Source organism: Drosophila simulans, chromosome 2R, assembly GCF_016746395.2.
Source record: "Drosophila simulans strain w501 chromosome 2R, Prin_Dsim_3.1, whole genome shotgun sequence".
Classification (NCBI taxonomy): Eukaryota; Metazoa; Arthropoda; class Insecta; order Diptera; family Drosophilidae; genus Drosophila; species Drosophila simulans.
This window is the reverse complement of record NC_052521.2, coordinates 6284199-6310027: the sequence shown is the minus strand read 5'-3', so window position 1 is coordinate 6310027 and position 25829 is coordinate 6284199. Positions and strand designations below refer to the sequence as shown.

Here is a 25829-nt window from a genome sequence, read left to right as displayed (position 1 = left end):
AATTGGTTTTTATATGGGTTTCATTAATAATTAGTGTATAGTTTGTTTTAATAATTGCTGTTTTTGTTATATTATGGCAAACCAACTTGTTTTATTGCCTGTGTGGAGTAGTCAAATAAATATCTAAACTCTTGACCCTGTTACTTAAAACTACAAATTTAAAGCCCTTGGGTTTCATTGAAATAGTTCGTTTTTTCCAACTTAGAAATATAAAATGTTTATTTCGTTTTGAAATTGAAAATTATGGTAAGTTTTTATTATCAGTTTTTATGGTTATTTTAAAAGTTACGCCAGTTGTAATGCTGTCGATATCGATGCGTGGTGTGATCGGTAATAATATCGGGCATTTACCATTCCTAATTTGTGGTAGTTGGTGAAATCTGGCGCGACTTTGTTTAAATCGTAAATTATAATTAAAATTGAGTTGGGTATGGCACGCGAATCAATTCTAACCTGGATGCGGAGTCTGGGCGAGAAGGGGCGCTTTGATGAGCTGGAACTGCTCATTCAAAACACTCCAATAGAAAAGGTGGGACCCATAAGGCGGAAGACAATATAAATCTTAATTGATAAACATTGCTTGATAGTTAAAGGAAACCCTTAAATCCACGATGACACGCAGTGAGGGCATAACATATTGGAACTACCTTCTCCGTGGCTTCAATCCGGACAGCAAGGATGCGCTGGCCAAGCGATTCGAATGCGTGCGCAGCTTCATGGACGGACTGAGCAGCACGGAACTGAGCTACAAACAGACTTTCGATCTGATCACGCGCCTGTCTCAGGACCTGGCCACCTTTCCGTCCGAGCAGCTGGCCTGGATAGTGGAGCACTGCATGGACGGAATACGCCAAGGAGACGCCAAGTGCGTCGGCTGGAAGGATTTGCTGCCGGACGCGCTGTCGCTTCTTTTGGCGAGACCGCGGTTTCTTCTGAACGGCATATCCATAGATGGAACGGAATTTAGGGACACCACCGTAAGGAGCATAGCCACCATGCAATGGCCAGCCTCAATCCTCACGCCAATTGCCGACATGTTCAAGTGGGTGACTATCTTAAATTAATCACAATTTAACCACACAACTCTGGCGTTCTCCTTAGGACCATTAATCTTAGCAGTGGCGAAATTGTGACAGTACTCAACAAATTCTCTGGCGCCCTACAGGAGCTGTCGCCCATGGAACTCCCAGCACTGTGCTTCCAGCTCTTTTCGGTGTGCAGCACTGCTTCCCAGTTGATCATTCCGTTGCTGGCCCTGGAGAAGTATTTCCATCGCAACTACTACAAACGGCTCTTCTCAGACATGTGTAGCAACTCAACGAATCTGGATAGCATTGGTAAGTCTGAACTATACAGAAGACTATATTCCTAGAAATTGACAGCATCTCATTCTTAGACTTGTTCTCGGATAAGGAACTAAGGGAGGCCGAAGAGACTATACTGCATCACTTGAACTACTGTACCATGTACAAACTTACTGAGAAACATTTGGCCATAATGCTGAGAGTAAGCTGAACTCAAATCAATCGATCGCTCAGCAACTTAACTAACCACGTTTCAGAACTTCCTGCACATGCCCGACGTGATCCTTACTCCGTTTATGCTCAGCGCCATCATCTCGATGACCAGCATTAATCGCGACCCAGAGTCCGCCAGAATATCTCATTCCATTTTGCTACCTTTTCTGCGCAATGTGATCAAAAACAACGAAGAAGAGCGAACGTTAGCCGACTACTCCGTGTGGTATCGGGATACATTGCAACGCAAGCAAGTTGATTTGCAGCAGGTCTTCATGGTGCTCATTGATCAGAACAAAGACGGCAAGGATGTGATAACTCCTGGGCTGGTTCATCTCGTATTTTACTTGCTGAAATCGCAATCGCCCAAGATGCACGCATTGGCCATCACATTTCTGACCAAGTTCATTCGCAAACGATTCATTTTTGGACAAGGCATCATTAAGCTTATTTCAGAGTGGATGATAGTATACCAGGATCAGAATCAGTTCTCGGGTAGGTGGAGAAAATGTTCTTAATAATTCTATGCAACAAGAATACATATTTGCAGAATGTCTCACACTTCTAAGTGTGGCTGATACGTATACGGTCTCCGAGTGCATTAAACCAATACAATCTGTTTTGGAGCACATGCAATGGGCAAGTCAGACCAATGGCATAATTGTTCTTTAGGCTAAAGGCTAAATATTTCAGCTGTCTGGTGAGCAGTCCATGCGCATGATGAACTTTATTCTACCTTTGCTAAAGATTTCCAATCGCGTCCGTGATGCGCTAATTGATGTACTTTGCAAAGCAATGAGCTCAAGGTGAGTCTTATTACCAGTTTGTAGTACTATATTTACTCCTTATTCTGCACTATATATTTCAGTGGTATTCAAAAACGGCGAATGGCGATTTATGGGTTCTGCATGATCCTCAAACAACTGAACAACAGCAATGCTGTGCGCCAGACCTCAAGTGCCACCAGCTTCTGCACTCAACACAGCATCTCTGGCTACTCCATAATGACCCAGAACACACTGGGGAGTCGTAGTAATCCTCAAAGAAACTTCGACATGCTCACGTTGGAAATTATTGGAATGTTGCGAAACTGCTTGCAGCAACAATTCGATATACGATGCTCCCTGTATGAGAGTAAGTCAAACGAAATCAAATTATACAACTTCTAACAATGCATTTCATACAGATCTTCAGAGAGCAGTGGAGCTGAATGCTAAACTAGTGCCCCATGTGCTGCAAGTTATTGACTGGCACTTTCGCAGCTTCTTCGACACCCCATCTGCAGAGGATGCTGGTGACGATTTAGACACAGTATTCCGCATTCGCTACGATCAATTGGTTAGCTCTAGCGACGATCAACACATGGAGATTCAGCTGAAAGACAACCTGGGCAAGTTGATTCAGTTTGTGGCCAACTGCTTGGCTATTTTCGATCGAGCTCCATCGGGCTACGATACTCGTGAGATGAATCGGCTCCTGAGTTTCTGTGTGGACCGTATGGTGGCGAACAGATTGCCCCTGGAAGAGATAGTAAGCACGATTATTACCTTTAAATTTCAATAAACTAATGCCAACTTATTTCAGACGCCGCCAGCCACACATCTAAAATGCGCCCTCGTTCTGCAGCAACTTAATATTATTGAAGGAATAATTTGCCACTTATTGCTCAAATCCAAGCCACAAAACAATGCTGTTTGTCAAATATTGCCTCTTTTTAATCAGCATTGCAAGCTTTTGGAGAGTCTTAAAGCATTATCCGATGCATCCAAGAAAGCCTATAAACATTTGAAGCAAACGGCCAAGAATAATAGCGCATCAACGTGCAATTTGACCATGAACGGCGTCCCGGTAAAGACCATGTGCACACAGCCTGATAATATTTGGGACTTGGCCATATTGGATATGCTGCTGCATCTCCTGCTTGAGTTAGTAACCTTGACGTTAATCCTTTCTACTTCTTAAAACTGTTTTCAATTTTCAATTTAGTGACGTCGTAGCCTTTGCTGCTCCAGAAAAAACAGTTCTCTTGCGCTCCAATGAGCCCCTCGTCCGGTATGTTTTGTCCGTAACGGCCAGCAGAGTGGAGTCTATACGCCTGGAGCCCGATTATAAGCAGTTGGCCTACAGTAAGCGCACCTTTAAGCAATTGACGGACATTACAAAGGTCATTTACGAGCGCTGCATTCAACGCTTGCCGGAGCTGTGGAAAAATTTCGACATGCAGAGCGCCGCCCTAGCCACTCAGTGTTTTTCGGAATGCCTAAAAACAGCTCATGAAACGTACTCAAAGAAGTTCGAAGATTTTGTCAAGTCATTTGGTAAGTCAAGTCATGTAAAGCATATGAGGATAATCTAAACTATGGTAAAACTTTCAGATATGGCATCTATAAAGGGAAGCAGAAACAAGGAAGTGGTTTACACAGTTCAGGATGTTTTAGACGACTTTATGATGGAGTACGGCACTGATGATTCGATTTGTAAAAATGAGTTCGTTTCCAAATTGCCTGTTTACCTCTTGGAGTCGCTGGAAATTCTTTTGGATCACATTGACTACCAGGATCGTGCTGCAACCGAATCGTACACTTGGCTGCTAAATTTTTGCAGCAAAAACGAGATTCTCAATAGTGAAATGGGTCTGGTGCACAGAATGCTATTCGTTCAGCGGCAAAAGACGCACTTGGGTCCCTTCTTCGACAGTGTTGCCAGGCAATTGGGTCACGTACTGGGCGTACAAAATGAAGACGTGCCCTCAGACTCTGTGGAGCTAAGTCTGAAGTCCATAAGTACAGTGACCGTCGAGAGTTGCCTACAGCATCTGTATGCTGCCGTACAAAAGCAGTTAAACGATGTGGACTACTTTGTGACCAAAGCCAACAATCTAAACTACAAATGCCAAGTGGTTCCTGAAATTGACCAGATATATTGGCGAGGCAACCTAGATTCCATGGATCGTTCCATTTGCACACAAATAATCCATATATCTCGCACTTTGCTGGTGCTTACAAACGTTTGCATTCCTCTTGGTTCTTTGATGGACGGTCTTATGAAGTTGTTGATTCAGCACTACACTTGTTTGAAAAGCCTGACCAAGCACTACATATCGAGCTACACATCAGATACGTCCATGGAGAACATTCGAAGCACCAAGTGAGTCCATCTAGTCGAAATTTAATGGATATCTAATCTGCATTTTATTCTTCAACAGATTTGAACTTCTGCTACGTGGAGTTGGCAAGCAACTTCCTGCGAATGTTTACGAGCTCATCACTTACATAGAAGCTAATACCCTGGATGAGGAAGCGCAGCAGCATACAAAAAAGCGAAAGGTTCAAGCAGAACGTGCTAAAGTTCTGAGGGAGACTCGGTTAATTCCCAAGGTTATAATGGTTATCGAGGACTTTAACAAGCACATTATTTTACTGTCCAAAAAAACCAAAAGCAAGAATAGGCTTACGGACTACCTCCATTTGGGGACCATGCGCGACTTCGATATCAAGTCGACAGATTTGAGGGCAGCTATAGAGCGTAGTATCTCGGATGGCCGCAACATTTCCACCGAAGACAGTAATGCTGACGATCAGGATGAGGATGAGGATGAAAATGAGAATGTAGAGGAAGACGATGACGCTCAGTCCACCACGTACCCAGAGGACTTGGAGGAGCAGGAAGATGAAAGCTTAGTCGTAGAGAAGAAGAAGGAAAGGCGCAGAAGACGTGCACCTAGCAGTGAAGAAGAGGATCCACAACCCAAACGAAAAAGGGGCCGCAAAGCTGCAGAGCAGCTGGAAGCTGAAGCTGAAGATGAAGAGGAAGAGGAAGAGGAAGTCGAGGAAGAGCAACCTGAAACGACTTCAAAATTAAGGCGAAACAAAAAAGTGGAGCCGAAAACCAAAAGAAGTGTGGCTAAAGCTACTAAAAAACCCGAGGAGCAGCCATCCCACGAGAGTCGTACTACGAAAAGGTCAAAAGCCCAAGCGGAAAAGCAAGCAGCGGAGCCAGCCGAAGAAGAGCTTTGCGTTCCCGAAGTGCCCGCTGAGAAGAAGAAACCTGGTCGTAGACTGGGAATACCTCGTACTGTAAGGAAATGATGTTTTGTTAAAAAAAGTATAGGCTTTTTATTGGCAAATATTTATGTATTTAAGTAATGCCAGTCATTTCTTATTCAAAAACTGTTGCGATTAGCGCAATTTTCACATGTTCAAAAAGAAAAATTGTTTAATGTTTTTGTGAATATTGTTAATTTAATATCATTGGAATTTCAGCTACCTAATCTCGGTAAATTAACAGAGTGATCCCATTATTTGTTAGTACTGCAAATAAAAAATATTTATAAGTATATTTATAAGCGAAACTTGATGAATTAAACAATGTACTCACTTGCAGCGTACGCCCATGTCCAGAAACAATAACACTCCCGTCACTGCCCACTGAAACAGTTCGTCCATCCGGACGCTTCCACACCGACACACTATCATCCCAAATTCCAGCTTGATCGTCACGAGCCACGAAGTTTTCTCCCTGGACGCGACCATCGTGGATGCTGCGGCTTTCCCTTTCAACTATCAATCCTTTAAAGCCGACGTCTAGCATTCGCCCAGATCGCTCCACATGAAACTGGGGACTACGCCTGTCCCTTTGGACGACAAATCCTCCGTCTCCCACATCCACAGTGCGACCAGGTCGCTCCACACGAAACTGTGGATTGCGAAGTGCAGCAGGCGGAATAGTGGAGTAGGCGGGATGTCCAGCGGTTAGGCCAGGTCCTCTAACAGTATTTGTTCCTTAAAATAGAATCCATAATAAGATGTATGCCCTGCCTCGAACCATCAGTGTTAGCCACCTGGTCCTCCAGCGTGCTTTTTGTGCACATAGGTGTTCCCCTGCTCATCCGTATAGACGTGTTCCGCTGGCGACGATGCGTGCTGGAACTGACCACCTACTCCTGGCACCTTGTACACGCCATCGTTCTGCCCCCGAATGTAGACTTGATTGCCGGGTGTTCCGAAAACATGTGGCCCATTATGTCCGTCGTATGTCCGCTGGGGATCGGCAGCTGTGGGAGCAATGAAACGCCGGTTAGTCGCCGGTTGGGCGAGACCATGGTGAAGGGGTTGCTCACCGACGCACAAAACAGCGCAAACGATCGGCACGAGTAGTCCAAACAAATGCATTGTCTTTTGTGTTGTTCCCTGAGTGAATGCTGAGCTCTAACTAACTGGCTTGACTTGCTCGTCGTGGTATTTATAAGTAAGTGCTCAGTAGTCCAAAATCAGGTATTCATCAAATTAGCGACAGCATCTCAAAAATTCCGAAACGCCGCTGGTGATAAGGGAGTGCGAATGGGAATTTCAGAGGAATTGAATCGATTGACCTGCACTCGTACCCGATCACTGAACGTATCTGTTGCGCGTTCTTGCCTACCAGCCCGATTGTGCATTTGATCAGCAACTTAGATTCGCAACAACAACGACCAATAAAGCATCACTGATAAGATATACAACTTTTATGCTTTGATTTGATTTTGTTATAAAGATAGACAAATACAACATGAAATACCAGAAGCTTCGTAGCAAATAGCAACGCATTGAAACATAATAAAATTGGGAAATGCCTGGATTTTTTCAGATCGGTGTAGCGTTTGTACTGACGATTACGTTGATTATGAGTTTCGTCGAATTGGCATCGGATTTGGCTACGAATCAGTCCTCTGGAACTTTCCACTGCAGCTGCTTTCCGCGGTCGTAAAGATTCTTGAGAGCGTTGGCAAACTTCTTCTCCTCCTGCAGCTTCAAATAGTGCTTGTAGAGCAGCAGAGTGGTCCGTGCATCTTCGATGGAATCGTGCGTCTCAGACTGAATCTTAGTACCTTTGCCATTAAGAAACCCCAATCAGATACAATTCCAAATCGAAGACAAACCATATACAAACCCAAAAAATGCCAGGCTAGAAACCTCAGGGAAACCATGCGATGATGTGGCATGTGGAACAGGTGCACCGTGTCTATTATCTGCTCCGACGGTACGTAGATGTTTATGACCCTGCAATCACATGAAAGTTTAGTGGTCTGTCGGTTCTCTATAAAGCAGGGCATCCCACCTGAAGTCGTTCTTCAGACCATGTCCGACAAATATTACTCCCACGTCAACGAGGTATTTCAATTTCTGGTATGAGTACTTCAAGGCAGTCAGTCGCTTTTTGCTGAAGTTGGCGTCCAAGTCCCCAGGCTTGATTCCTGAAAACTGAGTTAGGTAGTCCACGACCTTTTCCTGGGTGGATATGTAATCGTCCATGAATGGAACTCCTTCATCCGCGCCTTGTCTGTAAAGAATTCATACCCGTGCTTATCGATATGAATATTTTTAAGTTTCGGTTAAAGAATTACCCTCGTATACATGAAATCCGGGCCACACTCATGTGGCATGGCTTGATGGTCGCCGTTTTGCCATCCGGGCGAATCTCATTTTCCTCCGGATTAAGGGTAACGAACTCGGCATCCATTGCGACCAGATCACCCGACTGCGGCATTTCATCCGATTGCAGCGGTTTCAGCGTTGCGTCTGCACTTAAGTTGCCAAGCATAGGACTCACGATTTCCTGGAAAGATTAAGATTCAGATTAGCATTAAGCAGATTCAATACAATATTAAACTATTAACCTCTAGAAAAGGGTTGGATAGATTTGTTGGCGAGACGCTGCTGCTCTCTGATGGAATGGTTTCTTCGCTTTCCGTGACGGTCGAGCTAGTAGTACTAGCAGACTCAGAGTCATCCTCTACGTGCCTGTAGAAGAGTATGCAAGGAACTTTCCAATCCAATGTGAACCATACCGATTCTTGTGGCGAAACGGGCGATATGCTGTTGATCAATGTACGCAATATTAGTCGAGGGCCATTTGCAATACAAATCAAACTTACCTGAAATCATTAAAAATATACCATTGACTCTGGGGGTCATCTGCGGATTCAGCCAGTTTCATGGTGTGGTATGGCCGCTGCACATTTATCAACGATACCAAGTTCTTTTGGGTGCCATCGTCGACTTGGCACACCACGGCATGTAGCGCGTACATCCGATTGTTGTCCAAGCCCTTTGCTGGTGGCTTTTCCGCTTCCTCCTCCTGTTCCGATTTGCCACTGCTTGCGTCTGATGGAGTCTGCACCTGGACCTCACCTTGGTCGTTGATGCCCATAGTAAATGTGAGGGGAAACCAAGACTTTTGGCGTCCATTAGGAGAACTGTTGACGGCATTCGGTTGGCTTGTGTGCGATGGAGATTTGCTGCACAGTGGGTACAATAATATGCATAAGACGACTGATTCAGTTCCCATTCGTCGCAACTCACCGATCCGGATGCATGAAATGGCAGTCACTTCGCGAACAGTTGGCTCCATATCGACACGGCTTGCTTGTGCTCAGGGAAGCGGCCGCATCAACAGTCGTCTTTTCGCTGCAGCGATTGAGCTGGCGCTTCAGGAAGGTAATGTCTTTTTCGTTGTTGAGGCCACAGTTAATGGACAGAATTTGCGGAAGCGAAGTCACCTGGAATTCAGATGCATTACAAATGTAACTTCTTGTTTGGTTCACTATAAAGTTGGCTCCCGACCTTCACGCTCTGATTGGTTGGCGAAAACTTCTTACATCTCTCGCAGAAGGCCTGAATACTCTTCTCGGAGCTGAGAGATCGCTTCAAAATGGTGCCAAAGTTGAAATACTGATCGCTATCTTTGATGTTGTTGGGGTACGACATATTGCAGGCAAGTAGAATGCTTTCCTTCATCTTCTCTTCTTGGCATTTGATGCATCGGTTTATACAAATTTGCTTGGTCCCAAAGATCTTACTGATGTCAGTTTCTGCGTTGATCTTACTGCGTTCCCGATCGTCCTCCTTGGTGTTCTCATCTGTTCATATACGTACATATGAGTGTTAGTTTAAACATTAATTTAACTACCCACCACTTATGGAATCGTAAAGGTCCGAGGAGCCACTTGTTTCCGACGTGGCCGTGTTTTCCGCTGCAAAATAAATCGAAGCTTTACTTATTTGTAAAAGAAAATCTCGGCTGTGGTTACCGTTCGTTGATGTTTGCACAGATCCGCTGTAGGTGGATGCGTTCTTGCTGGAATCGAATATTTCGTAATGCATTTGATGCAAAATGAATCGGTTCCAGTTCTGAGAGTGTGCATAAATTAAATAAATGCTTAGGAAACAATGGTATTACTTGCCTGTATTAGCGATATTAGATTGACATTCGATGAGCGATCGGTGAGAATCAATCCCAGTGCCGAGGCCTCTGGCACAGTGCGGAAAGATCGCAGGAAATTGCTGGCCTGGCAAGGTGAAGAAGCTGAAAGGAGCACACATAAATACTTAAACTAAGGCTAGTTAAGTAACACAAGCAAACTAACCGGTACTCTTATCCAGCATGTTAAAGAGGAACCCCAGTTCGCAGGACAGGCAAAACTCCTTGATGCACGAGTGTTCCAGCAGCTTCACACGAAGCGCATCGGTGAAATACAATATCTGTAGCATAGCATTGCAGTAGGAGTTCGGTAGCGTTGCCTCCAGACCTGCGAAGCATGTCTGATTATGCTGGTCGAAGTCAAAGTCCTGGGTGCCCAGCTTCGTGTACTTAAGCTCGACTTTGCGATACCGCCGTGGAATGATTTTCACACCGTTCTCCGCCTTGGTCGCCGTAGTAGTTCCATTTCCGTTCGAGCTGCCCACGCCGCCCTGCTCAATCACGTACGGAATTTGATTACGGCGGGCGGTGCGCGGGTTTGGCGAGTATCCAATCGGTCCCTGCATTTTCATGTTGCTCAGCACTTCGGGATCAATGGTCTTCGGTCTGTGGTAGCGGTAGCGCAGCAGTTCCTCCGGCCAATCTGAGAACCATTGTGTACCCGTCGTCAAGTGCGGCAGCATGACCGACGATAGCGGAAAGTTGGTGTCCGTAATGGAGACCATCGGCAGCTGTGGCACCACGTCCGCAAACTCTGTGCTTCGCGAGTAGAGATTGAACTGCGGCTGAGGCGTTTGAACAGCGGCAATCATGTTGATGTGGCCCGACTGGTCGCCAAATGCCATGGCCTGTGAAGAGGAGCTGATGTCGAAACTGAGGCACTGGCTGCCGTTGGTGTTGATCTGGTACATGGATACTCGCGGTTCGCTGAGCTCCACAGTATCCACCAGCTGAACCTGGCCGTAGCTGGACACGACGGCCAGTCGGGATGTCAGCGATGGCAGGAACTTCAGCATCAGCGGATCAATCATCACTTGAATGGGCGCGATCAGGCGCAGCATGCGCAGATCGTAGACCATCAGGAAGCGGTCGATGGCCAGGTTATTTTGCCTTCCGCTGTAGCCGCAAGAGATTAGCAGATTTCCCTGGACACTGAAGTCCGAGAGGATGTTAGTGTGCGTCTTGATTGTGTGCTGAACACTTAGACTGTTGAGGTCGCGCAACGTCACCGTTCCCAGCTGGTCGCCGGCAAACAAATAACGTGAATTCTTGCGCAGCACCGTGCATCCGCCGGCACCCACATGCTCTATGCGGGTTTCCTTGAGCGTGCGCAGGTCGAAGTCAATGAGCTCGTCCTGCAGTCCGGCCATGACCAGACGGTGCGGTGATAGCTGCAGCATGCTCACCATCTCCTTCATGTTGTTCGATCTGCAAGAAATTGAAACCTCACTTTCGGGGAATCTGTGTGCCAGCGTTTGGCTTACTTGAAGGTAAACTTGGGCAGACCCCTACGGATCTGATGGCGCAGCGAGGTCTGCGTGAGCGCCAGCACTCCGGAGTCAAGGGTGGAGATGTCGCGCACAATGTCGGTGGCGTGGACCTGAAAGGATGTGTACTTCTGCATGGAGTTGGTGTAGTACGATGTGACGTGGCCCTGTGGAAAGGATCAAAGATTTTAGGATTAGTACGCCTGGCAGGCGGGACGAGGAACTCACGCCCTGGTTGCCCATCCACAGCAGCTCTTCGTAGTCGTCGAACGCCACGCTGGAAACGCCGAAGTGCTCTCCGCCGTCGGCGAGCACGGGCACAAGCTCCACATATTCCGGATCGGTGGTGCCGATGTTGAATCCATTGAAGCTGGGCGAGAAGTGCCCGTTTCCCGGCGCGGATCCCGCGTCATAAACACCTTTTCAAAAAGTAAACAGAAAACAAAGGAGAAAGCTTTAGCTGGTTTGCGTGTGTGTGTGTGTGTGGGTGAGCATTGGCCCCGAAGCGACCCCTTGACCCACTTAGTATGTCTTCGGAGGCCCCGATGGGGTCGGTGCCGCAATACACGTAATCCATGTGCCGCACGCCGATGCCCAAGCGACTGTTTATTGTTTATTTTTTAACAAATTTCGCTCAAAACTGCCAGCCGTTTTTGCGTTGCACCGATTAGAGTGACCCTGGCAGGGCTGCGGTAAAAATACTCTCGTCTCTCCGCCAACGAACTACCTGTCCAACGCTGCGCGACGCCACTGTGCGTGGCAAGAAGAAGCACTACAATGCTGCGTAGAGCTGCCACGACTGTGGGATCCGCATGTAAAAATTACGGCCAGAATTGCGCAAAACTCGCGAAAAACAAAAGAACCATGGCCGATCTGCAGCAGATTGCGAGCAACAACGAGCGCGCCGAGGCGCTGATCAACTCCATTGAAGCCGAGGCAAGTATTCCCGCCAGCCAGCGCCTGCGAGCACTCGATAACCTACTGCCCCCCAGATTTCCGGCATCCAGCAGCAACTTGTGGAGCGCCAGAAGCAGGAGCTGATCAAGGAGAACGCTGCACTGGCCAAGGAAGTTGAGGCGGCTTTGGCCCAGCTGGTGCAGCTGGAGCTACGAAATGGCAAGAAACAGATTCCGGTGCCTGGAGCCCGGGGTCTTTGCACCAGTGCGGCCCCAGTAGTTCCGCCGGCAGAGGCTGGACCTGCTACCGCTGCCCAGGCTCCTAAGCCGGTCAAGGAGCCCAAGGAAAAGAAGGTCAAGGAGAAGAAACCGGCAGCCGAGAAGCCCGTTGCCGCCCCGGAGGCTCCTGTCGACGTCGGTCGCCTGGATTTACGCGTGGGCAAGATTGTGGAGGTGGGTCGCCATCCCGACGCAGACAGCTTGTATCTGGAGAAGATCGACTGCGGCGAGGCGGCTCCACGCACCGTGGTGTCCGGCCTGGTGAAGTTCGTGCCCCTGGAGGAGATGCAAAACCGCCTGGTAGTGGTCATGTGTAACCTGAAGCCGGCCAAAATGCGCGGCGTCACCTCAGAGGCTATGGTCATGTGCGCCTCTACACCGGAAAAGGTGGAAGTGCTCAGTCCGCCGGCCGGAGCTGTTCCCGGCGACCTGGTTCACTGCGAGGGCTATCCGCGCCAGCCGGACGCCCAGCTCAACCCCAAGAAGAAGATCTTCGAGTCGTGTGCGCCGGATCTGAAGACCAACGGCGACCTGGTTGCCTGCTACAAGGGTGCCGCTCTCCATGTTCCCGGCAAGGGCAACGTGGTGGCCCAAACCCTGAAGAACGTCAATGTGAAGTAAGCCAATAAACGAAACTAAAGCTTTGAGCCAATAAACGAAACATCACCGCCTGCACGAGGTTGCGCCTGCACACCATTTCATCAGAACTTCTTCGTCATTCGAACTTAGCACCAGTGAAGAGTAGCTCTACAGGAATATCGGAAGTTCTACTAATCATTGGGATTGCTGGTCGGGCTTGATTATCGTGCAGATCCTGAGGTATTCGTGTGAGATTTTATTTTATTTCACACGACAGCACAGCACAGCACAGTACATAACGATATAAATTTATCATTAACAAGTCTATTTATATGTGCATAGGAAGTGCATAGGAGTGCGCCATTCCTACACACTTTGGCTGGTTTACGTGCCGTGATCAGCGATTATTGCGCTGCGGTTGCGCTTGGGTGCGGAACACGGCAATGGAATTGTCCTCGACCACAATTGTTTTTGTTAGGACGTCGTAGGCGGTGCGGTTGTTCTTGAAGAAGACCATCAACACGCAGATGGGGAAGAGCAGGGTCATCCCCAGGTTCTTAATCAGCGCGCGGGCAAAGGAACGCATCAGCGAGGGAGTCTGTGGCGGATAAAGCAGAGCCCTCATCGGCTCCCTCTGCGGCTGGAGGACGAACTGTGGAAGGGGCGGCCCCTGAAGCGGCATCACGGCCTCCACATAGTATATGCGTATCTTCATCAGCGACTTGCCCGGCGTAGCCCCATGAAACAGGGATGTCCACAGCGTCTCGTAGCAGCAAACGATGAGCCTGGACAGCATTTCGATTAGCAGGAGGTCGGTGGACATCGAAATAAAATCCAGTGATGTGTCAAAGAAGTTCGCGAAGAGGTCTTCTTGGTCCAGGGTGCGACGAATCACGTCCTCATCGAACTCTATGTTAAACAGGTTGACCACCCCGAAGGTTATGATGATTTTCACTACGAAAAGGATGAACATGTCGATGGTCTCCGCCACGGCGCGCTTCCAAAAAGGCGCCAGAACGTATTCGTAGCCGCCCAGACGCTGTATGATATCCACCTGGGCCGCCTCGCCCAATATCCGCAGGCCGCTGAAGTTTGGAGCAGGCGAACGAGGCTCTGCAGCAGGGTTTTCAGGCGATGCAGCTGGTTCTCCCGGCGCAGCAGCCGCGCCCTGAGCCAGTGTTTGGGGATGTCCCATGGCTGCTGCTTGGAGGGCAGCGGAAGTAGCCAGTCCCGGGAACATGGTCGGATAGTTAGCCATCAGGTAGTAGGGAAACATGAGCTTCGCATTCTGGGCCAGCGTCGCCTGTTTGGCCCACACGGCGAGGCTCTCGAAGTAGGCTTCCTTGGTGGAACGCTCCGTTGGCTTCTGACCCGTCTCCTCTCCTTGTTCACCCATTTTCTCAGTCTCACAATGCTCGATTTTGTTATTTGGCTGGTTTTTTATTTATTTATACAAGTTGACGTGTATTGAATGCGGTAGGGTGTCTCGGCGCATCGCTGCGAATGGCAAAAACTGATAAATACGATTTCCTGTGAATTTCAAGCCGGGCGGGAAAATTTAAAAAACTCACTTCAACTTTCGACGCGAAATATTTAATAGCACGTAAAATTCGAAGATACACTATTCTAAATTTTTATATATTCAACTATAATCTTGAATAAAAGGTAGTTGGGCAACCGAACAAGAAGCTGTTTATCTAATCAAATAAATGTACTGCATTTTGTAGTTCTTACACATAAATAAAAAGCACAAGGTCAGGTCATACATTACCCACATTTACTTCCTTTAAAATCAGCGACACTGAACGAAGCACATACAATTGTCTGAATATTTTATTATTACACAGTTCGAAGTGGTTTGATTTCTTCCTTAGACATAGCAACTTAAGAATCGAATACAATAAATCCGTTGACAACCCGCCATGATATTTTAGATTCACATTGACAAACAGGCGTGAATAAGTTCTTAGGGATATCAAGCATTTTAAAAGTACTGTGCCAGAAGTCTAGATCTTACATTCTTATCCTGGCGTGGACGATTTTGAATGCATGCGTATCAAATACCTAGCTAATGTTGAAAAATAACATGTACATTTGATTGGGAAGTGCATTACGTTCTGTGGTTCAATTTTCAATTTTAAGTAGTTGGGTGTTACACGCGTATGTATGTACGTTTTATGGTTTAATTGGAATAGATTTGGACGAGCAGACGCGATTCCTGGTGGACATGGAGATGGACATGAACATCGTTTAATACAGTGGCTTGCTCGACAATGAATTCAGCTACGAACACGAATAGGACAACTAACTAAATTGGCAAGTTGTATAAATCGAATGTATATAAACAAGCATCGTCGTCTCACACACACATGTTGCAACACCGAGACGAACCGAACACTCGTGTCTTACAATTAATTAAAGGAATACAACTACATAAATACACCGCGTATTTATTGCCACACATTACCGATATTAAGATTCCCAAACTGCTGGTTCAGATTTGACGGTACTGAAGAGGTGGTGGGTCCCGTGGCGGCGAATCCGCCCGCTCCTTGTGGCGGTTGGCCAATGTTCAGCCCACTGGGCAGGGGCTGCATTAAGTTCATGGAGAGGCCGCCAAGCTGTGGGTGATGTTGCTGCTGAAGCTGCTGCTGCTGATGTTGCTGATGCTGTTGCTGCTGTTGTGGAACAGCTCCAAAGAGCGGCATCCCACTGAGGATGCTCTGGTTCGTTTGCATAAGATTCGTTGCAGCTGCCTGGCCTGCGGCAGCATAGGGACTGCCCCCGGTGCTGGGAAACTGGGCTCCAGTGAAGCCATGGGAGCCGCCCATGCTCATCGCAGTGGCACTGCTGATGGCAGCATTGCTGAACGCATTAGGCGCAGCCATAACTGGCGAATTGTACATGCTCACCGAGTTCGGCGGTGTCATGAACTGGTGGGGGATCTGCTGTTGCTGCTGCTGGTGCATATAGCCGCCTGGGGCCATGCCCGTGAAGCCGCCAAAGTTCATCTGGGGGTTGTGGGTGGCTGGCGCACTGCCGTACAGCGCCAGAATGCTGTCCTTGGACATCTTGCCGGACTGATCCTTCTCGCTGCCGCCGGCGCCCAGTGAGCCCTGGTTGAAGAAGTCCTGCTCCTCTTGTGCCAGCGAGTTCGGCTTCGAGCCCATCAAATTGGCGGCGTCGCCGTTGCTGCCGTTCGGCTTATCCGGCTGTCCGGCAATCGATTCGGCGCTGAGAAAGCTGGTGAAACTTTCGTTTTGCAGGTCTTGGCTGGCACTGGTCGCGACAATGGGCTTGGTGGGCGAGGACAGGCCCAAGAGGTCGCTTTCGCCGGCACTGCTGGCGCCGCTGTTGTTCAGTTGGATGCGCTGCGTCGTCTTTGGGCTGCACCCGCCGACCTGGTTGGGTTTCGGCTTTGGCAGCGGTGCGGGCAGGGGGGTGTTCTTGAGCGCCGACGCAGATGACCCGGAGAGGCGCTTGTCGCCGCTGCCACCGGCCACTCCAACCAGGCCCAAAGTGGCCTGTGCCTGCGTGCTCTTCTTCTTGCGCTTCTGGCGCTCCAGCTCCTCGTCGATCTCCTTGGCCCAGTCCACTTTCGGCGGCGAGGGAGGCACCCACTCGCGTGCCAGGTACTTCTTGTGCTCGTACTTGGCCCGGATGAAGTTCTCCAACGCTGTGTCCGTCTGCGGGCGACGGAAGCCGTCCGGCAGCTGCGCCTCGTAGACGGCGCGAGCCCGCGAGTTGCCCATCTGCTGCAGCGAGATCACCTGCTCCGGCGTCCAAGTGTCCAGGTTGACGGACTTGACGCGCGATATGTGCACGCCCAGGTTGCGATGGATGCCGGCGCAGCGGATGCAGAGGAACATGCCCAGGTTCCAGGAGGCCCAGCGCGGACCTAGGGATAAAAGGTAGCATTTAGTGACAGCACATAGGCTTTTATCGGAGTGCAGATGCATATGTGGTGTGTATATGCACGCACGCACGCACACAGATGTGCGTCAACAAGAGGCGTATCTCTCGGCGAACAAGTGGACCCCATCTACATACCCTTGGCATCGCAGTCCACGCAGTACTTGTTGTCCTCGTCGCGGAGCATCTGCGTCAGGAGGGTCTGGCACTTCTCCTGAATTAGCTTCGTGCGCTGTCCCGCATTCGAGGAGCTCATTTTGGGTTATGCTTGCGGTCTGTGGGGCCTGCTTTCGATATTTGTGGCGGGGCGCGACTGTGCGACGTGGCGTGGGCGACGGGTAGAGTTGGCGTAGCTTATCTCTGCTTCACATGGATATACAACTACCAGCGAATTGAATTGACAATTTTCTACAAGTTTTTGCTACCGAAAAAGTGATGCGTCCAGTGGGACCGTGTGGCGGTGAGGGCATTTCGCCGCACTGGTTGTAACTAACGCCAAGCCGTGCCATCTTGCCATTCACAGCGAATTGAAGCCAAATTTTAAAAAAGTTGTTTACTTTTACTTTTGCCCACAGAATATTTAAACTCACATTTGCCGGCAATAATGGAAGTTTTGCGTAAGAAGCTAGAGGCCTGCTTGCTGATACTGAACAGGAACAATGCAGCAAATACAAACTGGCTGAATGTGAGTGGGGGAAACGGACCACTAACCGCAGGACACCAATCACTTGTTGCTTTCAATTTCAGGATCTGTGCGCCGTGCTATTGGAATTCGCTACCTTGGCCCACAGCTTATTCTGCTCCCAGGGGGAGTCGGAGTGTTCGGAGCTGGTGTGCCTCTGCCTCAGCCAGATTATGATCTGCATTCGCCAGGTGGAGAGCACCATGAAACTAGAATGCGGCACCTCAGTCTCGGTGAGTAATTTGGATCTCATCCATGCAATGCACAGTAATGTCTTACTCTCTGAAAGCAGGTAAGTCATCAGTACTTTCTGGACCGCATACGCTGGTGCCTGAAGCGCCTCATGCATCTCTACAGCGGAGAATCGAGTGGCGAAGCAGTCGCTCCGGAGCGCTCGTTCCTTAAGCTGGTGGATGGCGCGCTGGATTGTTTGGCGCAGTTCACCTCGCACAGTGAGGAAAACAACGATATCTCCAACTGCCCGAAGACTCCACAGGAAGTCCTTCCCCTCAGCCAGAAGTTGCGCGCCAACATTGATTTGATCTTGGGTCAATCCCTGGGATTTGCCAATGTGGCTTTGTCGCAGGACAAGAGAGCTCTCAGTGCCTTGTGCCAAAAGGTGGGTGTACATCCTCTGCAGTATTCCCATATTTATTTCCCTCATTTCTGCTCTAGGTCATCCGCGAGTGCAATGCCTTTCAGGAGGAGTGTAAGGAGTCTTCCAGTGCCAACTACCTGTCCACCCTCAACCTGCGGGCAATGACCATGGAACAGGCGATTTACCAGTTGGAGGACTTTATCAACGATGCGCTTCTGCGCTTGGTATTCACATGCTTCCTGGACTTCGAGAAGTTTTCGGTGGACAAAATTAGAGCGCTGTTGAGGAACAGCCCGGATAATGATGATCTGGCCGATGAGTTCATAGCGGACTTTGATGTGAACATAGATCGCGCCACTCAGATAGGCATTTTTGCCATTTCCTTTGCGCCCAACTTGAAAAGTATAATTTATTATATATAATTATAAAAAAAGCGCAATTAACTTCAGTACCAATTCCTTTTCAGTGAAAACCATAATGCGCAGCTGTCTGGCTTCTTTTGAGTCACTGGACACCACTCTGATACCTTCTCTGCAGGCCCATGGTTCCGATTTGCACTCGGACATCCTAGAGCAGCACTTCAACGAGGAGGTGGCCAAGTTCAAGGCAACGCTTCAGGAGATCATCGACAGCCGCGCCCTCCTGGGTTGTTGCCTGGAGATTCTGACCTCAGGGATAAGTGCAACGGAGAAGCTTTTCGATAAGCAGCGATTGGAGGACTTGGTCCAAATCTCTTTGCTGCTAGTCGAGCACTTTCAGCTGGAAGTCAATCGAAAGGGGCTAAGCGAAACGCAGAACCAATTGGGGGAAGAGTACTACCAGCAGTTCATCCGGGTACTGCGCGAGTGCAAGGCTATTTTGATGTGCGCATCCCAGGTGGAGCCGCAGAGAATCCTCAAGCGCTTCAAGATCTTGCGCACGATCTTGCGCAAACTGCACGGCTCCCTGGGAGCTGGTAAACAAGAGGAGGAACTTCCCATTCTCCTGGCTCCCCTTCTAGCGGATGATACCAAGGGGTTAAATGAAGACGAAACCAACTTCTCTGGCTTTAAAACAGACCGAGGCGGCAGTATTCTCTACGACACAGAGCGTAGGAATAGAGTAACTAGAAGAACGGACAACAAGCTACCCACAAATACCTTGGACATTAAATCGGAAAAGACAAAACCCAATGGAAATGTGCTGAGAAGTAAGTCGGCTGATGTTTAGATAAATGTAGAAAGATTACCAAAGTTATGAATGCTATTTACAGGGGAAAGTTTACGGACTGTCATGTTCAAGCGGCAGAATATAGCCGAAAGCAGAAAGCTATACACCTCCATGAGTAATCAGTCCACGGATCTACAAATCACAGGTATCTAAAATGATTGCATACCTTATTTCATACGTTTTTTTAAATAAATTCCGTTTATTTTAGATATACTCGACCAACTCACTGGAATGTCCAATGGATACTTTGAATGCTGAAGCATTTCAACCATTTGTACATAATTTTTTACTTAGTTTAGTGTTTAAGTTCATATCACTTAAGATATTTTGCAATTCAAACTTAACGTACGTCGCCACCTGAATGTCATAGGTCAGGTCAGGCATACACACAAGCATGTATGTTCCTCGGGTGGCGGAGAGTGTCGCATCGGAAACAGTTTAGACTGTTGTAAAAGTAGAGCAATAGGTTCAAATAAATACATTGACACATAGCCCACTTGTCAGCGCATCTCCCTCGGTCGATTGACCTTTCAAGTGCACTGGAAACCCTCGTTCAACCCAACATGTGAAGCTGTGTGGGCAATCCCTATCGATTTTCCACCACGAGCGGCAGCCAGGACTCGCAGTCAACAGATACACACGGTGATTGCTTGGTAAACAGTAAGCACTCGGCTATGAAATCGCTCGCCGGCGGTAAATTTGCTCTGTCCGATGAGATCGGACCACCGCCTTGTTCTCCCAAACAGCGAAAAGCAAGTGCCGTGAGTAGGGACAAGGCTACGAATAACCATCATGTGGTGCCGCTGGGCATCCTCGTGGTGCTCTGCACTGTGTACCTCATGGTAGCTGGGATGCAGAGCAACTACAGGCACTATTTTAAGCCGGGCGTGGCTGCCTTCGACCTGCACCATGCCCAGCCGGAAGCCATGGCCGAGCCCGAGTTGGATGTCGCCGCTCCAGATGCATCTTGCCGGAAGATGGACGTTTTCGCGAAGGAATCCAATCGGAATCAGGCAGTTTCAAGAAGATCCCAAGGCAGGCCCACGAAGAGAACCAAAAACGGCACTGGGAATGGGGTCAGCAAGCAACCTCGCTTGATGAAGTCCTCGGAGGGGCACAAGAAGAAGGAAGCCGGCAAGAAGAGTAACACCGCGGAGCCCATTATTTACCTGTTCGCCCTGGTGTTTGTCTATCTGCTGCTGAAGGCCGCCTCGGACATCAACCAGCACTACAAGTCGGTAAGGATAACCCGCATTCCATTCCCTATTGCCGCGTGAATAATCCTTCTTCGGCAGCAGAACAAAGGGGACAAACGACTGCGCCGCTGCTCGCTGCAATCCTATGCCCAGATCCACAAGCAGGATCGCCGGTCATCAAAAGGTATTTCACCAAAATCTTTGCCAAAGTTTTAGCTCGCCGGGCCAGGTGCCTAGCCTATTACACCGTGTTAACGAGGGATCAAGTGAATTGTTATCCTATAACTCTAAATGTGTCTACCACTATGTACTGAACTAGCCAATCTTCTCTACTCTCAAGCACCAGTTTTCTGACTTTTTCGGAAAATGTATTGTAATGTATTGTGTATCTCTAGTCTGTCCTCAATCTCTATACATCTATACATACATCTGTACATCGCACTTTTCGGGCTCGACTATGCGTTTGATATCTGTGTTTTTGAACGACCTCCACTGTTTACCTCCTCTTCACCTCTCTGTGAAACTGTACTGAATCCGAATGTAAGGTTGTACATACTCGAATGTATATTACTGTCCTAAGTGTGCGTAATCGTAAAATAAATCAATTACTATGTGCTTTCCTGTGATCAATTTACATACGTAGCCGTGTTAGCTTGCGTTTCATTTCCTCCGTTCGATTGGGCTCTTACGCAATCCTCTGCGATCCTCTCTCACCCCGAATCCCAAACTGACCGCTCTACATTTCTCCAATGCATGCGAAAAGTGGAGGAGTCCCCTATCTTCCGGCGCAGGCATATAATCAGCGAGGAGCGTTCCGTGTCGGTGGATCGCTTCAAGTACACGCTGAACGATGAGGGAGGCTTCACGAAGTCCGTTCCGCGGGCTCAAGAGTATCACTACAGGGTGGTATCTCCTTTGGCCAGCCGGCCCAGTCAGCAGCATCCGCTTAGGCCGGGATCCGGAGAAGCCCGTTTCGGTAAAGAGCCCCACAACAATGTGACACGTGCCATAAGACCAACTATCTTCTTCTCTAGAGCCTCGCCTAAACCGTCGCTCCTCGGTTCCCATCAGCATTAACTATCAAACGGTGCACGTATCGAGTCCACATCCACCGGAAATGGCCAGGCGCGGCTCGGTGATAAGCCTCACTGGGCCACCACCAGAGGTCAGTGGCATGGCCAGTGGTATGCCAAGTGGAGTCGCTGATCCAAAGCGGCGCGTCCGCATGATAAATCGCCATTGAAGTCTAGAAGTCCAGATGAGATCAGGACACAGCCCATCGAAATTGCAAAGAGACTACAGTATTTGAACAAACCATTCAGAAACAGAAACCGCACACGTCGTAGTCCTTCTTAATGCGTTTCTTTTAATCAGTTAATTATGTTATATTATTCAAGTGTTTTAAAAAAACGTACAAAGAATATTCTTCTCGAAGACACCGAATTTACGCCCAATTCGGCGGGCAGCCGTTTGCCGCAGCATTTTGCCATCCTATTGTACATTATTCTACTTAGGGCAAGATTAAAAAAATCTTAGGCTAGCGTAGTGTTTAGTTTGGAATTCAGTACCTATGATATTACCATTATCTACGAACTAACTACGAACTTGTGATGCTCATTACAATTACAATGACAATTACATACAGCTGGGTATGTATCTGGGTCGAAACACCTGCTGGGCGAAGCGGATGAAAAGGGTGCAAGATCTTAACTACGGTTGACGCGCTACTGGATCGGGGTGCGGAGATATGGTCGCAGTGGTTGGTCCCTACGGCTAATACACGTATTCTACAAGGCATCCGTCTTCATCGAATTTTGCGCTAGTTTCTCCTATTCCATTAAATATTAAAATAAATTACGTATTTTAATTGCATGTGGTTGAAGTTCGGCCCTGCGCCGATTCAGCTCAGCTCGTTGCCCTCGTAGAGGCTCTCGCAGCTCTCGAGCAGGCGCAGCACGGGGGAAATGTCGTAGGGGTAGAGCTGGCGCGACACGAGGCGGGATATCTGCAGGCGCAGCCGGATAAGAACGCCCATCGCCTCGTCCAGCATGGCGCTGCCCATGCCGAAGGTGTGGCAGCTGTGCACGAACATCGTCCAGTTCATGCGGATGTACTTGAGCAGGCGCAGCAGGTAGAGCAGGAAGCAGGTCTCGTTGCTCACCAGCAGGTCCAGCAGCAGGTCCGAGCTGTTCGACGTCATCTTGAGGAACTCCAGGAATGTGTACACCGGATTCAGCATGGCCACCAGCTCGGGGAACGCGTTGTTGCGGAACGAAATCCCAGACGTGACGTCCAGCGTGCAGACCATGGCCTCGATCAGGTGGTCGTCCTGGTCGTCGAACAGGTGGATCAGGATCTTGCTGAAGTGGCACTCCGGATGGAATTCCAGCGTCTGCTTGATGAACGTCTCCAGCTTGCTGAGTACATCGCGGATCGAGCGCTCGATGAGCATCATGTCCTGGAAGGCATCGTAGTCGGTGGAATCGATGGATGAGTCGGAGGAATCGCTGCGTATCTCCTTCACCGTCACCGCTATCGACTTCAGTACCAACAGCACCATCTTCTGCAACAGTGTCTTGTCCATTTCGATGAGGTCCAGTGGCGCACCGTCCTCCTCGCTGTCCCCTGATTGCGCGGCATGTGCCAGGGTAATTGTTCCATTGGCGTACACCATCGGCCTGCCATTGTAGCCGATCAGACTGACCATGTTGTCCGGCTGTCGCCGCGGCAGCGACTCCAGGATGCGGAAGCCGCGCACATGGCAGACTATCTGGTGCGCCAGCTTGCACGTCTCCTCGGGCAGCATGTCCTGCAGCGCCAGCGTGGAACCATAGCACAACGCCTCGTTGAAGAGGCACAGCATCTGCTTGTACACGGTGCAGGAGAGGCTGTGGCTGAGCAGCAGCTCGAACTTGTCCAGTTGGGCGTAGTAGGGTCGCGTCTCGTCGATGGACAGATTGGCCTTCACCGAGATGATGTTCTCCCACAGCTGCAAGAAGTTGAGAACACAGTGCTCGGCCGCATCCTGGTGCGTCGGCGCCATCAGCTCCGACATGTTCTTCACCAGCGTGGGCCACTTGTGCTCCAGCTTTTGAATGGTGATGCACTTCAGGTGCGTCGTATCGAAGCTTTCCGAGTCGGTGAGTGTGACCACATGACAACCGCTGGGCATGGTCGTGGACTGGGGAGCGGGATGCGGCTCGTAGGCGACGTTCATCTCCTCGCCAAAGTGCCGCCGATGACGGTCGCGATTGTCGGGTGCTTCCTGCTCCGTCTCTCGCTCGCCCTCCGTATCCTCGCGAAATTGCAGTGCAAAATAATTGGTGGCTAGCGGCTGCTCCTGCACGGGGAAGTGCATGTAGCTCACGGAGGCCTCTGACGAAAGAGGCACTACTGACGAGGCTGCGCTTGTACTATTCGCCGACGCCATCCAGTCGTCGTCCAGCGGATGGATCTCCATGTCCTTCCACTCCACTATGCGCTTGATGATGTCCAGGCTGAAGTGGATCTTCTGCACGGCCGCCTGGTCAAGCTGCTCGAAGTTAAATAGCTGGTCGACGATCTTCTGCAGCCACTCGTCATTCAGCTCCTGCTTGGCAATCACCAGGAATGCGGCTAGCACACGTCCCGCTAGGAATTGCACGTAAGAGTTCTCGTAGCCGGCCAGCACGATAATCTCGTCGATAAGCTTGTGGTCATTGCGAATGAGTGCGTCGCAAACGTCCATTATCCGCGTGCAGATGAAGCCCTTTGCGTTCTGCTTCAGGTAGATGTCGAACAGTAGCTGCAGATTGGACAGGAACTGCAGCAGCTTGTTGGTGGGCCACTCCCGCAGGTAGGCTATCCGCTTCTGGCCGTTGGTGTCCTGTGAGTAATGCGACTGGAAGGGCTTGCGCAGCGTTCGCTCCGACACGCCGCACAGGCACTGGCGGGTCAGGGACTGCTCGAACTCCAGCATATCGTCGATGGACGTGGCTGCTGTTGCTTGCATGCAGTTGCTCCTGCTGCTGGCATGACTGCCATTGCTGTTGATCGTGTCGAGGGTTAGGAGGTTGGGCAATTTGGCCGCCCGGTCCACTTCGTCATGGGCGGATTCAGGCTGGCTGTGCGGGTCTGTGTCCCCGTTTTGTGGCAAGATGTTGTGCAGGAGCTGGGCGTACGACGCCGCCCGGGAGCTGCAGGGCGTGGTGGTGGGGGAGTTGTTGGCGGTGCTTGGCGTTGACAGCGAGTGCGAGGAGGACGAGGAGAGCGAGGAGCACAGGTGGCTGTTGCTGTTGGCGTCCAGGTCCAATATGTCCGGCGGATGCGGCGGCTGGGGCGGCAGCGCCTTGGAGCCCACCTTGATTTGCTGCTCGATCTTCTGGCGCTTGGTCTGCGGCTGCTCGTTTGATGCGGAGGTCGTGGAGGCTGCTACCGTGGAGCATGGGCAAACATCGCCCGTTCCGGCTCCAGATCCTGCTGCGGATGTGGTGTCCATCTTCCGCGCTGACGTACCCGACGTCCTGCAAATGGTCTGCAAGCGAAATGCCCGGTGAGCAGCGAATCTAAGCGGCGGCTCGCAGCCACATACCTACAAACCCGATTCCGACAAACAGCTTCCGTGCTACGCGCACACAAGGTTACGTGTGCAGACGCTGCTGCCTGGCTTCGTGGGGCGATTCCCTCGGCTTCGTGGGATACACTATGATTTCTTGGCGGCGTCGAGGGCGCTCTAGCTGCCGCCAGGTGCTCTGACTGCTCCTCCAGACATTTTAAACGGCCACAATTCGATTTTCACACACTTGTTGCTCTCTTCGGGCCAGCGACATGTCAATGTTTATGTGAGTTTCACTGCACTCGCGTTTCGCTTCGTGCCCGGGCCAGTCGATTGGGTCGTGTGCAGTTTCTCACTTTTTAACCGCCTCTGATTGTTTCTCTGGCACTGCTTTTATTTTGGTTTTATTACACTTTATTATGTGGGAAAAAACAAAAATTAAGTGCGCGTCGCCATCTTTTAGCGAGTTTCAGCTACCTGGTAACCCTACTTGCGCAGCGTTGCCAAACGACACTTGGTATTTGGCGTTAGCTATAGACATATCCAAGTTCGCAACCATATCCCTGTCGTCACAACATAATTCACATATATTTTACTTTCTGAAATGTATTATTTTTTAAAGTTAAGTGCATGCTTATAACTTTAGCAACAATGTTTGCTAAAGTAATTCTAATAACCACGACTTCGTTAGTTTTGATTTTT

The 25829-nt window shown here is 49.4% G+C and overlaps 9 protein-coding genes across 14 annotated transcripts; 4 read left to right on the top strand and 5 right to left on the bottom strand.

The window, feature by feature from the left end:
• Window positions 1-321: 321 nt before the first annotated feature.
• LOC6733623 (Fanconi anemia group I protein) lies at window positions 322-5855 on the top strand. Its single transcript, XM_016167226.3, has 13 exons — window positions 322-529; window positions 588-1042; window positions 1102-1337; window positions 1397-1506; window positions 1562-2012; window positions 2068-2156; window positions 2211-2323; window positions 2386-2651; window positions 2704-3047; window positions 3102-3442; window positions 3504-3835; window positions 3893-4664; window positions 4723-5855. The coding sequence occupies exons 1-13, from the start codon at window positions 431-433 to the stop codon at window positions 5603-5605; spliced, it is 4491 nt and encodes a 1496-aa protein (XP_016026585.1). The 5' UTR covers window positions 322-430; the 3' UTR covers window positions 5606-5855.
• On the bottom strand, window positions 5625-6824 carry LOC6733622 (immune-induced peptides). Its single transcript, XM_002080640.4, has 4 exons — window positions 6637-6824; window positions 6358-6570; window positions 5895-6298; window positions 5625-5827 (listed from the first exon to the last, which is right to left on the bottom strand). Exons 1-4 carry the CDS (start codon window positions 6686-6688, stop codon window positions 5822-5824), a joined length of 675 nt encoding a protein of 224 aa, XP_002080676.3. The 5' UTR covers window positions 6689-6824; the 3' UTR covers window positions 5625-5821.
• A 181-nt stretch (window positions 6825-7005) lies between these two features.
• Window positions 7006-11966, bottom strand: LOC27207771 (PAN2-PAN3 deadenylation complex catalytic subunit PAN2). 2 transcript variants are annotated; one of them, XM_016183445.2, is made up of 15 exons: window positions 11765-11966; window positions 11471-11661; window positions 11240-11409; window positions 9922-11183; window positions 9739-9860; window positions 9586-9685; window positions 9469-9528; window positions 9119-9414; window positions 8858-9054; window positions 8431-8793; window positions 8173-8371; window positions 7900-8111; window positions 7614-7835; window positions 7446-7555; window positions 7006-7383 (listed from the first exon to the last, which is right to left on the bottom strand). In XM_016183445.2, the coding sequence occupies exons 1-15, from the start codon at window positions 11817-11819 to the stop codon at window positions 7217-7219; spliced, it is 3726 nt and encodes a 1241-aa protein (XP_016026583.1). In that variant the 5' UTR covers window positions 11820-11966; the 3' UTR covers window positions 7006-7216. The 2 variants fall into 2 exon arrangements, with proteins under 2 accessions (XP_016026583.1, XP_016026584.1); XM_016183446.2 differs by having other exon boundaries at window positions 9472-9528.
• Window positions 11967-11975: 9 nt separating this feature from the next.
• On the top strand, window positions 11976-13113 carry LOC6739363 (aminoacyl tRNA synthase complex-interacting multifunctional protein 1). Its single transcript, XM_016172136.3, has 2 exons — window positions 11976-12178; window positions 12235-13113. The coding sequence occupies exons 1-2, from the start codon at window positions 12020-12022 to the stop codon at window positions 13036-13038; spliced, it is 963 nt and encodes a 320-aa protein (XP_016026582.1). The 5' UTR covers window positions 11976-12019; the 3' UTR covers window positions 13039-13113.
• On the bottom strand, window positions 13060-14591 carry LOC6739364 (protein FAM8A1). The gene has a single exon (XM_002076234.4). The coding sequence runs from the start codon at window positions 14390-14392 to the stop codon at window positions 13394-13396; it is 999 nt and encodes a 332-aa protein (XP_002076270.2). The 5' UTR covers window positions 14393-14591; the 3' UTR covers window positions 13060-13393.
• Window positions 14592-14811: 220 nt separating this feature from the next.
• Window positions 14812-17392, bottom strand: LOC6733621 (stromal membrane-associated protein 2). The gene is made up of 2 exons (XM_016167679.3): window positions 17047-17392; window positions 14812-16894 (listed from the first exon to the last, which is right to left on the bottom strand). The coding sequence occupies exons 1-2, from the start codon at window positions 17162-17164 to the stop codon at window positions 15447-15449; spliced, it is 1566 nt and encodes a 521-aa protein (XP_016026581.1). The 5' UTR covers window positions 17165-17392; the 3' UTR covers window positions 14812-15446.
• Window positions 17393-17457: 65 nt separating this feature from the next.
• On the top strand, window positions 17458-19888 carry LOC6733620 (serendipity locus protein alpha). The gene is made up of 7 exons (XM_002080638.4): window positions 17458-17593; window positions 17656-17823; window positions 17883-18209; window positions 18266-18590; window positions 18655-19377; window positions 19441-19542; window positions 19606-19888. Exons 1-7 carry the CDS (start codon window positions 17513-17515, stop codon window positions 19653-19655), a joined length of 1776 nt encoding a protein of 591 aa, XP_002080674.2. The 5' UTR covers window positions 17458-17512; the 3' UTR covers window positions 19656-19888.
• On the top strand, window positions 19700-22465 carry LOC6733618. Of its 4 annotated transcripts, none has more exons than XM_039291638.2 (4): window positions 19966-20635; window positions 20696-20777; window positions 21357-21569; window positions 21628-22465. In XM_039291638.2, exons 1-4 carry the CDS (start codon window positions 20072-20074, stop codon window positions 21834-21836), a joined length of 1068 nt encoding a protein of 355 aa, XP_039147572.1. In that variant the 5' UTR covers window positions 19966-20071; the 3' UTR covers window positions 21837-22465. The 4 variants fall into 4 exon arrangements, with proteins under 4 accessions (XP_016026579.1, XP_002080673.1, XP_039147572.1 ...); XM_016167229.3 differs by having other exon boundaries at window positions 20693-20777; XM_016167228.3 differs by lacking the exons at window positions 21357-21569; window positions 21628-22465 and having other exon boundaries at window positions 19700-20635; window positions 20696-21227.
• LOC6733617 (protein lines) lies at window positions 21940-25649 on the bottom strand. 2 transcript variants are annotated; one of them, XM_039291635.1, is made up of 2 exons: window positions 25164-25649; window positions 21940-25106 (listed from the first exon to the last, which is right to left on the bottom strand). In XM_039291635.1, exon 2 carries the CDS (start codon window positions 25068-25070, stop codon window positions 22494-22496), a length of 2577 nt encoding a protein of 858 aa, XP_039147569.1. In that variant the 5' UTR covers window positions 25071-25106; window positions 25164-25649; the 3' UTR covers window positions 21940-22493. The 2 variants fall into 2 exon arrangements, with proteins under 2 accessions (XP_039147569.1, XP_039147570.1); XM_039291636.1 differs by having other exon boundaries at window positions 25172-25649.
• Window positions 25650-25829: the final 180 nt, after the last annotated feature.

Excerpts from the sequence above, each read along its gene's own strand:
- LOC6733623 (XM_016167226.3), top strand. The coding sequence starts at position 431 with ATGGCACGCGAATCAATTCTAACCTGGATGCGGAGTCTGGGCGAGAAG. Across the intron at positions 2,157-2,210 it reads TTTTGGAGCACATGCAATGG|CTGTCTGGTGAGCAGTCCAT; the intron begins GCAAGTCAGACC and ends TAAATATTTCAG. Across the intron at positions 4,665-4,722 it reads GAGAACATTCGAAGCACCAA|ATTTGAACTTCTGCTACGTG; the intron begins GTGAGTCCATCT and ends ATTCTTCAACAG.
- LOC6733622 (XM_002080640.4), bottom strand. The coding sequence starts at position 6,688 with ATGCATTTGTTTGGACTACTCGTGCCGATCGTTTGCGCTGTTTTGTGC. Across the intron at positions 6,571-6,636 it reads TTGCGCTGTTTTGTGCGTCG|CTGCCGATCCCCAGCGGACA; the intron begins GTGAGCAACCCC and ends TTGCTCCCACAG. Across the intron at positions 6,299-6,357 it reads AAAGCACGCTGGAGGACCAG|GAACAAATACTGTTAGAGGA; the intron begins GTGGCTAACACT and ends TTCTATTTTAAG.
- LOC27207771 (XM_016183445.2), bottom strand. The coding sequence starts at position 11,819 with ATGGATTACGTGTATTGCGGCACCGACCCCATCGGGGCCTCCGAAGAC. Across the intron at positions 8,794-8,857 it reads CATTTCATGCATCCGGATCG|CAAATCTCCATCGCACACAA; the intron begins GTGAGTTGCGAC and ends CCCACTGTGCAG. Across the intron at positions 8,372-8,430 it reads TATATTTTTAATGATTTCAG|CATATCGCCCGTTTCGCCAC; the intron begins GTAAGTTTGATT and ends ATTGATCAACAG.
- LOC6739363 (XM_016172136.3), top strand. The coding sequence starts at position 12,020 with ATGCTGCGTAGAGCTGCCACGACTGTGGGATCCGCATGTAAAAATTAC. Across the intron at positions 12,179-12,234 it reads TCAACTCCATTGAAGCCGAG|ATTTCCGGCATCCAGCAGCA; the intron begins GCAAGTATTCCC and ends ACTGCCCCCCAG.
- LOC6739364 (XM_002076234.4), bottom strand. The coding sequence starts at position 14,392 with ATGGGTGAACAAGGAGAGGAGACGGGTCAGAAGCCAACGGAGCGTTCC.
- LOC6733621 (XM_016167679.3), bottom strand. The coding sequence starts at position 17,164 with ATGAGCTCCTCGAATGCGGGACAGCGCACGAAGCTAATTCAGGAGAAG. Across the intron at positions 16,895-17,046 it reads CGTGGACTGCGATGCCAAGG|GTCCGCGCTGGGCCTCCTGG; the intron begins GTATGTAGATGG and ends TTTTATCCCTAG.
- LOC6733620 (XM_002080638.4), top strand. The coding sequence starts at position 17,513 with ATGGAAGTTTTGCGTAAGAAGCTAGAGGCCTGCTTGCTGATACTGAAC. Across the intron at positions 17,594-17,655 it reads CAAATACAAACTGGCTGAAT|GATCTGTGCGCCGTGCTATT; the intron begins GTGAGTGGGGGA and ends TTTCAATTTCAG. Across the intron at positions 18,591-18,654 it reads CTTTGCGCCCAACTTGAAAA|TGAAAACCATAATGCGCAGC; the intron begins GTATAATTTATT and ends ATTCCTTTTCAG.
- LOC6733618 (XM_016167229.3), top strand. The coding sequence starts at position 20,072 with ATGAAATCGCTCGCCGGCGGTAAATTTGCTCTGTCCGATGAGATCGGA. Across the intron at positions 20,636-20,692 it reads TCAACCAGCACTACAAGTCG|CAGAACAAAGGGGACAAACG; the intron begins GTAAGGATAACC and ends CTTCTTCGGCAG. Across the intron at positions 21,570-21,627 it reads ATCCGGAGAAGCCCGTTTCG|AGCCTCGCCTAAACCGTCGC; the intron begins GTAAAGAGCCCC and ends CTTCTTCTCTAG.
- LOC6733617 (XM_039291635.1), bottom strand. The coding sequence starts at position 25,070 with ATGGACACCACATCCGCAGCAGGATCTGGAGCCGGAACGGGCGATGTT.